The 12,019-nt window shown below is 32.8% G+C and overlaps 1 protein-coding gene across 1 annotated transcript; it reads right to left on the minus strand.

Moving 5' to 3' along the window:
• Window positions 1-3,514: 3,514 nt before the first annotated feature.
• On the minus strand, window positions 3,515-8,056 carry LOC143564864 (transcription factor bHLH30-like). The gene is made up of 2 exons (XM_077052010.1): window positions 6,760-8,056; window positions 3,515-4,368 (listed from the first exon to the last, which is right to left on the minus strand). The coding sequence occupies exons 1-2, from the start codon at window positions 7,366-7,368 to the stop codon at window positions 3,898-3,900; spliced, it is 1,080 nt and encodes a 359-aa protein (XP_076908125.1). The 5' UTR covers window positions 7,369-8,056; the 3' UTR covers window positions 3,515-3,897.
• Between the last annotated feature and the right edge of the window lie 3,963 nt (window positions 8,057-12,019).

Raw genomic sequence — 12,019 nt, forward strand, 5'->3', positions numbered from 1 at the left:
AGAATTGGAAGTTAAAATAGATTCGCCAATTGAGTTATATTGCGATAACTCTGCTGCAGTCTCTATAAGTGCAAATCCGGTGTTCCATGACAGGACTAAACATTTTGAGATAGATTTATTCTATCTTCGAGAAGAAATAGCTTCTGGGTTTCTGAAAGTAGTGAAAACCGGTACTAATTAGCAGTTAGGCTGATATATTTACAAAAGGTCTTCTTCCAGCTCAACATAATCAGGTTTGTTCCTCTCTTGGTCTAATTGATTTGTTTCAATAATTGAATTGAGGGGGCGTGTCAAATTTATATATTGTCAATTCTATTATTGAATATTAATACATATTGTTTACTTGTTTGAGAGGTAAATGAGTTTTGTTGCTGGTCACAAGAGTTTGGGCTAGTGGGCTGGATTGTACATAAAGATATTTGGGCTTGGAGCTGTTGGGCTGGTTGCAGCTTGTGGTGAGGCCTGCATATATAAAACGAATTGAGGCTCTTTATTTCAAGTATTGGAGATATTATTTTCACACAGACCTCTGGTTCTTTTCTGAGTTTGTTAGATCTAATCCGTGTTAGGGTTTGATCATATATTGAGAGTTTCTTTGACATTAGATCATCATAAAGTTGATCTGATCTTTGTAGTTGGTTTTATCGGTGGTGTAATTTCGTTTGTATTCGTTGTTGAAGAATTCTACTTGTTCTGATTTGTGATTAAATAAAAGAAGTGAAGTTTAGTTTCTGATAGACATGTTCAACTTCAAACTTTTGCCAAGCAAATTGCATCCCCCTCAAAAAGTGGTAATTTTGGTGTTGTAGACTTGTAGACCATTGGTTTGTTTATGTTGCATAATTAAAACCTTGGTTGATTAGAGCTTGTAAACAACTTGCCAAGGACAAGAATGATCTGCTTGTTAACCAAACGATCGAGAATCGTGTTGTTAAACCCATATGCAAACTCACCAAGGATCGAAAATCGGCTTGTTAAACTTGTAAACAATCTTGACAAGGATCAACAACGGACATGTAAAATTTTCAAGTCTAACTTCACATAACACATGATGGCTTCCAACCTCATACACATACATGCTATGTTAGACCTATATGACTGTAAATTATATGGATATACTTAAGTTAATTTATTCAAAATTTCTTTATTATTATTATTATTATTATTATTATTATTATTATTATTATTATTATTATTATTATTTTTCTCTCATAAACCATCCACTTCGGGTGATTTATAAAAGAATATGATATAAATTGTAATTTTTTGTTACCAAAAATACATATTTTAACAACCAAAATGCATTTTATATCCGTTTAACTATAGAGTTCTATCATCCACTACTATTAAGCGTCCAAAGCACGGTATGATTGAAAACATGTCATTCTACCTCCTTATAAAGAAGTCTTTGTTCTTCTCCTCAAAACAATACGGGATGTCACATAAATTTATCCTACATACAATGGTGTTATAACTACTAATTAAGTTTTATCAATAATTTGGGTTGTTGAACGTGAAACATATAAGAGTGCCAAAATTTTTCTAATGGATCCAAGATACTACAAACTTCTGGTAATAGGCTTTATAAAGTACAGGCCCATTGGGTTATATCTCGATTCTCGAGTTTAATCGTTTTGGTTTTGGAAGAAAAAAATGGTTTTTAAGTTTTTGACTTTTAAACTGAAGCATTTTTCAAGAACTTTTATATGACTACTTTTTATGGTTATGAAAGTTAATAAACATATGACTGCAATGCAATGAAACTTACAAATTATATATTTCCACATTAGTGTTACACCGACAAATTTTAGTGTGGCCATCTCTAGGTGTATTCACAACCCCGGTGGGGTGGTTACTGAGAGATGCCAATATAAAATACATGTGAAGAAAAAACCATCAAGTTATGTAGAAGAACCGAGCTATTCGACCATTCGTGAACTACTCAAGATCAGATTGCTAGAAGCTCAATCAAGCTGAGATTAAAAGAACTCGAGCTCGAACCCGAGCATGAGCTTGTATTGAACTCTTTTGATAAACGAAGAAGGGGAGGCAATGATGATCTGTAATGTTCTCACTTATGGGGTTACGATTGCAGATGGAGATGCGTTACAGTTTTTTTTTTTTTTTTTTTTTTTTTTGTTCTTAACAAAACACAAAATTGAAATAAAACCAATATTTCAGTTTTTGCTACAGTTCGAAACTGGTTCAATTTGTTTTTTCCGTTTTTTTATGGATTTCGTGCACGCTCTCTTAGGAGGAATAACGTGGCTCGATACCATGTGGATATTGGAGAAGTCAATCCTAAATTAGGGTGATCAATATTATATATATGTGAGGGATATTAGAATTTGATACACCAAATAAAAATAACATTTACAATAAAGATACCAAACATGTTATTTAACAATATTGTTTCTAATAAAGATGTACAATTTTACCCTATCTTCTCCCCTATACGCTTTGTAGAGCATATTCACACTTCTTTTGATTCTTAGCTAAAAATGTTCGCTCAAATGTTATTTCAATCCATGACCAAACAAAATGAAGTGCACTCTCTTCTTCACTCAAAGGGGCAATGCAGAAATTGATAATGTTAAGTTCAGCATTTTGTATTCAATCCCGTCTAGCACATGGTTTATAACCTAGGTTCTAATATATCGGTGATTTGTTGTGTATTAATGCCAGTTGTTACAAAGAAAGAAGAGAAGATCAAACGTCTTGGTGATTTTTGAGTTATTAGGACATTTTGGGTAATTACTAATTAGAAAGCATGTAACATCACATGAGAAAATAGTAGATACATTGATAGAAGTTAGAATGTGCGGAGTGCACACTTGAACAAAACTATTCTAATTTCTGGTAACATCACGGTTTGAGGCAGCACACCAATAGTTATATACCTGTTAATAGAAGTTATGGTGGTTATAAAACTACCAAAGGTAGTTATGGTGGCGGTTATATAACTACCAATAGTTATGATGGTTAAACAATTACTCAACCCCTACATATGAGGTCATTTGTCATCTCTCTGGTTCACGAAATTCACACTAGGAGAACGTACCACTTCATTATTTCAATTTGAAAGTATTTCATAACTCTCAGATTATCCAAGTTTTACAAATCTTGACTCCCCAACATAACTCGTATTCATGCGCTTCTTTGCATAACGATCCTAGAAGAGATGACCGAGCTCGTATTCATGCACTTCTATGCTTAATTATGATCCTAGAAGTTGAATTACGGATTATCTAACCTTAAACTTTAGCACTAGTATTTGTAATGGTGATGTCAACCATATCTTCACTATATCATCATTATACTTATCCCACTAATTAACTTGCCATGTGTTAATTTAGAGAAATTAAGAGAAACCGGTTGTAATATTGTTTTTATTTGTGTCAAAAGATAACTAAAATGAATGGATTAACATTAAAACAGTTGAAAACATTAACAAAATTAATTAAAGTTTTTGTGAAAAGCAAGTTAAAATACACAAAAATGAAGATTCAAAATCAACTGAATTAAAATCACCCAAATGGAGAAACTAGTTATGATAAAATACATGTTCCTCTAAACATGATTAGAAACAAACAAATATGGTGTTTCCTTACAAAAGCTATGTTAGGTTTCTCTCATGAAAAATACACAAGGACAGCACCACTAACGCTTGTTCTTGTTCATACACACAATTTCCACAAAATATTAAGCATACCCATTACAAAAACACTAAAGAATACTTAAGAAACAAACCACCCCACACATAACACTAGTAGAAAACTGGGTATTTGCGACTACATTTTCGAGAACAAACCCAGACTCAAAACAAAAGATAATACGGGAAATAACCGCTATATAGTAATCAACCAAGTTAGTGACTTTCATTAACTTGGCATATAGTTAAAGAGATCTATGATGCTCAAGGATGTTGATATTGTTTGTTCTTTGTCTCTTTACATTCCCAGAAGTAGAATCATCGCCATTTGTATTCTCCATCACTTGTTTAAGTGCTTCTTCGATAGTGCTTATCGAGTAATTCACCATTGGCTGATCACCATTTCCGTTTAAATTATCTTCTGCGGTGATAAACAAAACATTCTTCACACGTCCACCAAGAGTTGTGATCTCAGCCTTTAAGGTTCTTAATTTAAGGGCTTTTAAAGTCTTGATGAGGTCCGGCAAGAGATCTGATCGGTCCTCGCAGCATAACGAGGCTCTGATTACAAGTTTACCGTCATTGTCGGACGCATGATCCACTGTTAGTTCATTGATCTCAGTCGGGACAGGACTTTGTTCCGCGATTATTGAAGTTTGTTGCTTTAGATCCTTCACGTGTTGTATAACTTCAGCTAGCAATGAAGCCTTGTCCGTCTAAAAGTATAAACAAATTGTTACAATGCAGCTTATATAACCCTTTGAATGCATAAGAAGTTAAATGAAATAAGTTAATACCTCTACAATGCAGTTTAGATATGGTCTCAATACTTTACCATAGTTAAAATAATTATAAGACTAAGAAACAAGTTGCACAACTGAAACCCTAAAGTTTGATATAACATTTTTGGGTTAATTAAAGTTTTTATCGCTATAATTTGGCCACATTTTCGGTCCTAATTCGTTTTGTTGGCGGGTATGAAGATGGAGAACACTGGTACTTAAGGCTATGTGTAGTGGAGAGGCTACAAAATGGGGCAATTTGTGCCATGTGACGCTCATTCAACAAAGGATGAATTTTTGTTTTAAGGGTTAATGGTGTTGTAGCCCCTATATATATATGTGTGTGTGTGTATATATATATATCACACACACATAAAATATAATAAACAAACACACACATCCGCCGAGCACGGTGATCACATCGAAAATCGGCCCCATCGCCCACAAGTTCTCGCCCACTACAGACAACCTAAGAAAAAAAAGAAAGAAAAAGACTAATGATCTAACCTCAATAGTTTAGTCATGCAAATATTCAACTGGTTAAGTTCAAATAGAACTACAGTCTATTTCGGTTGATAAAGACAAATAGAACATGTGTCTATCTTATAAGAACACATGTTACAAGCATGAAACATACTAACTACAATAGAATACACGAGGGCCAGGGCCCTTCTTACTTTTGTAACTGTGGTATATATCACACATTTGACTTAGGCAGTGCATGCAGAAACTCCCTTCTAACTGAAAAGTCTTATGAGAGAGTAAAACTTTAGATGAACTGATAGTACACCAAAAGAATCACACATAAGACCCAAAGAATCGGTCACAAAGCTAGTCACTTAGTTACATGATGAACAACAAGATTCCTTCAACTAACCTAAATTAACTGCATTTATTAATAGAATATATATATTATGTTGGTAATTTCATGCTTCAAGTCATTGGTGGACTTGGGGACCAATAATTGGTTATATATCCTGATTGCATTGTATAAAAAATTAGCAATTTATTGGCTAGCAAGTTAGGCTTAGTCCACTTAAACCGATCATGATTAGACAATACGAGTTTCTGAGTAATATTTCATGTATAGTAAGTATATCAAGAGTTATTTGATAATTGTTTGTGTGCATTTTTTTCGTTTTGATGAGGTATATCATTAATTCGTTCTTGATAGATATGAGTTAGGTTTATCGTAACGATCTCTATCATAATTATGTTATGTTATATGATGAACTTTGCTTGATAAATTTCTTCATTGTATTTTATTGTATTTTACAGTCGATTAAAAAAATATAATATATATCAGTGGGTTTACATTGATATTCTTTATACAATATTATATGTAAAGTTTTATGTTTATTCTATTTACCTCATATCACTCTAAGTGTCACCAAATCTTGGTTGGATATATATAGGTTTCATTCACCACAGTCCTACTTCTATGAAGACTTTCTTTTACATTCATGATAATGTATACTCATGTGATAAATTATATTATCTTATGTATCAATGCTCAATCTAGTTAGGTGTGAATGAATGTAGAATGTTTAGCATTATGTTAAAAGAAAACAAAACTTCAAAGAGAGAAAAAAATATATGTAGTTAAGAATTTCAAAGCAGTAGAAGCTAGCAAGTAGCAAGTAATCATGAGTGAGCATATGATGATGGAGTTTTAAAGCATGAGTATAAACACATATTCAGTGTGTATATACAACTGTGCCAAGAGTCAAGACTGAGACAAGAATGCTTAATTTGTCTGGTGTTAGTAAAAAAAGTTGGGGCTTCTTTTCATAACTTCTAGGACTTCAAAAACACCGGCAAAACAATTTTCTAGTAAGCTTTATAGCTGCTCAATGGTTTCTCTTTATCTTACCAACTTGCCCACATATTCTCTCACCACATTCTCAAAAAATCTTGAATGATTTCCAATAACAAAAGTTTAACTCTTTCTTACATTTCAAGTGGTTCTTGAAAGATCATAATTATGCGGGTTCAATGATTTGGTCGAGTTTATATTATACTTTGGCGTCAACTATACACACATGGTCTCACATCTAATCCTACACAGTCTCAAGTAGCCGTCTGAATAAAGGTCAGACGGCTATTTTGACCAAAAATTTTCAATAGTTTAATAGTCTAATAGTTAGAACGGCCATCTAGTTAGCTATAGCATGACGCTATACTTTTCACTTATGTTAAGGAAATATTTTAATCGTCTTATAGTCAGAACAGCCATCCAGATAACTATAGTATGGCGCTATACTTTTCATTTATGTTAAGGAAAGATGAATGTAATAAACAAATAATGAATACATAATATCTTACCTTAGTGGTGTTGGGAAGTAAGCTTCGAAGCTTTGCAAGATGATTATTAATCCGCTCCCTACGTCGTCGTTCGGCTTCGCTATGGCTTTTCGAAGCCGCTAAAGCTTTAGCATCCATGATCTCTTGTGCAGTCATCTTACTTGTGTCATTTTGAAGACCAAAAGGACTGGATCCAGGGTACACAACATGCCCTAGTGTCTCGGATATGAATCTTAGGTGATGATGATCAGTTTGTGGTGAACTTCGGTTAAAAATACCACCATAAAATGATACTGGTGGTTGTGGTGGTGGTGGAGGAAAGATAAATGGGTCATGGTCTTGGGTCGGGTATTGAAGAACCGGGTTGATGGTGTTATGGTGTAATACTTGAGGTAGGGTACTCCATGATGATGTTGGTTGTTGATGATGATGTATAAGCGGAGATATTTCTGATGATGATGGTTGAAACATTAACCTAGTATTGGTATATGAATAATCATTAATACCCATCTTTTGTTGTTGGATATCTTGAAGGATTGATTGGTTTTCTTGAAACCTTTGAATGTTTTGATGATGAGTATGATGATCTTCTTTTACCACTACCTCTTCTTCTTCTCTTTTAGAGCACATAATATGATAACCTCTCTATGAACATGTAAATATAACCATACATGTACATGAATAGATCCAATTCTAAGTTACCATATACTAATATTTGAGAAGAGAAGCATCTATACAAATAAAAAGCCCTTAAAAACATGAGCTTTGATTCAAATCTTTCTATAAGTTTAACCAAGAGAACATGGTAAATAAAGATTAGTGATTAAAGAACTTTTTGGATGCAAGAATAATTGGATCTTATGTTAAGTGTTATCTCTATCTAAAAATGTGATCTTGATGAGTTTCTCTCTCTAGAAATGGTAGGTTTTGGTTTGTGAGATTGATGTGGGAAGAGGAAGGGATGGAAGGTGGTGACCCTTTTTATTCTTGTAAACAATAAAGTTATAAAGGCTTTAGCTTTTGTTCCTAGTGTTAGAAATTGATGATCTTTTTTGGTTTTTTCTCATATCGGTCCCTCACAATCCTCTTTCTCTCTCTCTCTCTCTCTCTCACTATCTCTCTCTCTCTCTCCCACTCTTCTCTCTCTAGAGCAAGGGGGACATTAACTTTCCTTTCTTCTTACGGCATTAATGTCCACCTCTTTTGTCTAACACTAACCACTTGTGTAGCTATCTCACTTGTGCTTTTTTGCTTGAAAAATCATCAAATGTAACAATTTGTTTTTGTAAATTTCCCACCTACAACTAGATAGCCACATACAATGATGCCATGTATAAATATTATATACTTATTTACTTGAATATATGTAATGCGTAGTATGTGTAATTTTATTTTGGAATTGAACGCTTGGGTGCCTTTGAAAGTGAATGTTGTAGCATGGCGTGGCTCTTTAAACCATCTTCCCACTACCGAGAATTTGATAACAAGAAAATTCCTCTCAGGTGCGGATATTCACAGTTGTTTGGCGTCAGGTTAGTCTATTGATCATGTTTTTACTTCATGTTATGTCATAAATTTTATGTTATGTCATGTAGGTGCTTTGAAAAATCATCAAATGTATACATAGCCACATACTGTGATGCAATATGCAATATGCAATATTATGTATATTTACATGCATGCTATATTTTGTGTGTACTTATATATGTGGTTTATTATGATATTCGCAGTTGCTGTTTATCGTTAGGTCAGTTCATTGATCATGTTTTTACTTCCTCTTATATATGTTGTGTAAATGGTTTAAAAAATCATCAAATGTATCAACTTATTAAACTTCCTACCTACACATGGATATATAGCCACATACAATGATGCAATATTATATATATTTACAAGCATGTTATATATTGTGTGTACTTATATATATGTTGGTATCATGATACGTTAAAACTTGAAAGTGTATTATTATGAGAGGTGAGAGAGAAGCTATAGGGTGGTTTGGGGGAAACACGAGCTGAGCACAAAACACACAGTTTGTCGACCGACCAAAGACAATAAGGAAGATTAAAGTTCACACGTAGCTAGATCAGAAAGAGAGTATAATGATGTAAAGTGAAGCTAACAGTATGTAGCTTTTCTTTGGTCTGTGGCCTTTGTTACTGATGAGTCAAACATATTTTCCATACTAAGATAATCCAAAAAGCTATTTCTTCTATATTATATGCTTTTCATACTCCAAATGTTGAAAAAAAGAATCTAACTTTGAACTACGTTTAATATTAATATCAAACTTAACAAATATATATTATTGTTTATATATGTTAATTTGCTTGCTGAATATCTTATCCTTCATGCCATGGCTTCGTTAGGACAAGCAACAAATATGTCGTTATTTGATCGACTAGCTTTGATCCCTTTTGTATCTACATCACTTTATTATTGTAATTTATTATAAAATATGATCACGTAAGCTGGTCGTTGATGAAAACAGTTACCTATTTTGTTGTTTATTCGTGATTTCTTCTCCTCTTTGTATTTGCTAGTTACCCAATCACCACTACGCTAATACCCCCATCCCACGCTAAAAAAATGTATCGCATCCGTTTTAGTCATGAAGTTTTTTTGTTTAAATATGCTAGATAAATAAATACTTCTCTAACATATAATTCCTTAGGTCTACTTTTTGATAATGAAGTTACTTCACTATCTTTCATGTCAACTTTAAAATTGAACTGACAAAAGAACCGATACATTGTAGTTTACTAAGACTGAGGGGTGTGGGGGCTTCAGCGGGGGCGCGAGCGGAGGAGGCGCTAACACCACACCACCAAGGGCGCTAAAGGGGCGCTAGAGGGAGGCTAGAGGGAGGCGTGAGCATGGTAGCGGGAGAAGAGAGAGAGGAGGGCCCAAAAAAAGAGCCGTTGGCTCATTAATAATTTAAAAAATATATATATATTTTCTATATAAACTATACTCCATTTCACCCATTTTTATACCAAAACTTCAAACCTTCACCCAAAATCAATTCATCTTTTCAACTTTTTTTTAAAAAAAATGGCTGGAAATTGGTTCCCAAACCTTGATTCAGATTATCTTGACGACAATTCATTTTATTTTTAGATATTAATGTGTGTTTTTTTTTAATAATTTATGTGTTTTTTTAATAATATGTTATTTGAATTTATTTATAAAAAAAATAAAAAAAAAATTTCGCTGGAGCCCCTTCACACCAGGGGCCAGGGGCTCCACCAGGGGCTCAAACACCCCCTTATCCAGTTTCTCTCTCTGCCACACGTCATGATATTATTGGTTCATGACTCCGCTAGAGCCCCCACTGGAGCCCCCACACCCCTCAGTCTAACCTGGTAACATTAAACATATACCAAATTTTATAATATTGGAAACTTGGAATGTAGTAGGAAAGTTTTCTTTTACATTAAAAGTTAAGTCATTTTAATAGAAAACTTAACTGGTATAAGTTTATTTTCAAAAATAAAGATATTATTTCGTTACGTACCCACCCTTTTAAAAGTTAATTGTCGTATTTTATAATTTGTTAGTATATTCTAAAGGAGTCAAGAATTTTCCATTTTCTTAATAAAAGTTGAAATTAATTTTCTTTTATATATTTGAAACATGTACATGTATATATTTACAATGTTTCATAATTTGTGAAAGAAAAAAACATTTATATTTAGTTTAACATGAACATTATTGAACCATAACTTTTAACAATAGTACGATATACGTCGCATATTCTTACATTTAAAAAGTAATTGTGCCGTCTTTATTTCTAACTATTTTAATTTACAACTACTCTTCATTTCTTATCAATATATATTTCACTTGATATTAGTTATGAATTAGTCACCAAGTTTAAGTTCACGAGCTTATATGGCATAATAAACTAGTTTAATTGCCAGTTTTTTGAGTAACAAATAATTAGCCGAATTAAATTAAGTTAAACCAAACCTATACTTAAAACCATATAAATATTTTTAGTGAATTTGATATATAAAAAGAACATGTGAATTGAAAAAGAAATTAAATTGAAAAGGAAGAAGAATTGAAGGGTTTATTTAATGGGCGTGGGGAAGGGAAGGACTCGCATCCACGCCCAAACTCATTTGTGTTTCCTGAGAAGAGTATTGTAATGATTGTGTCTTGGAACCTTTTCTTTATCCATTTAATAATATTTAATAACTCATATTCATTTCTTGTGTCTTTCGAGTTGATAGATCCTATTAGCTAGCTACTATTCTCCCTCCTCGGTTTCAGTTCCTTGTATTATTCCTATCATTTATTTCATTTTTTCTAAACAACTAACAAATAGATCATTGTCTTTTATGCTTGGGGTGAAAACACCACCTTTATGTTGCCTAACTTAGCCGTACATAACCCTTAATTGTCTTCAAGATATCACCTGTTTTCGGGGAAAAGCCACCCGTTTGAAAGGTCACTAGTGGTAAAATCCGGACTTCCTTAAAATCGAACGGTAGATCACAAAAATCACAGTTTTCCTTTATTAAGCTCATCCATGCTAAGGTTTTGAGAGTATATTTAACTTATATAATTTTAATCTTTGTATTCTATATAAGAGGCAGGAACGAACCAAAATAAACATTGTTGTTATTACATGAAACTAAGTAAAAGTTTGGTATACTACATAATGAAATTGGTAGCAAGTGTCTAACATGAACATTAATTTGGGTAACATCCAAACACGAATATTATTATTGAGAAACTTCACAAAACTCAATTACTCAATTACAATCTCTATACCCCAAAGAATGGTTATTTATAATCTAACATATCACGTTTAGATTACAACTAGGATTGCTAAATAATATGATATAATAATTATACTAACAATTTATTCACTACTTAAATTATCTTGTTACTTAACCTTGCACGCTAAGTAACGCTTTTAAATCGAAATTCCCAACACTATATGTACTTGCTACTTGTTTTTTAATTTTTATATATTATGAGTATGATTTACATATGTAAAGTCAAAGAGTGGCATCCGCCAAACAAGTGTGTGAAGAAAGGGTGTATGTAATTTATGGACATGTTCTTAGTATACATGTTTGCAAATAGTATTAGTTCATATTAGTTAGTTCATGTTGTTAAAAAAAAAGAATAATGAATTTTAGTAATATAGAAGAGACCTTAGCAGTTTGTCCACTGAACAAAGAGGGATGATGTAACAAATGAGAGATCAGAGATCATTATGATTTTTGTTACTACTCCACCATCAGCTCAACGTAATAAAGGATAA

The sequence above is a fragment of the Bidens hawaiensis genome, unplaced genomic scaffold, assembly GCF_021521415.1.
Source record: "Bidens hawaiensis isolate Kalapana, Puna unplaced genomic scaffold, B.hawaiensis_p1.1 tig00022167_1, whole genome shotgun sequence".
NCBI classification, from domain to species: Eukaryota; Viridiplantae; Streptophyta; class Magnoliopsida; order Asterales; family Asteraceae; genus Bidens; species Bidens hawaiensis.

Excerpts from the sequence above, each read along its gene's own strand:
- LOC143564864 (XM_077052010.1), bottom strand. The coding sequence starts at position 7,368 with ATGTGCTCTAAAAGAGAAGAAGAAGAGGTAGTGGTAAAAGAAGATCAT. Across the intron at positions 4,369-6,759 it reads TACTTCCCAACACCACTAAG|ACGGACAAGGCTTCATTGCT; the intron begins GTAAGATATTAT and ends TTATACTTTTAG.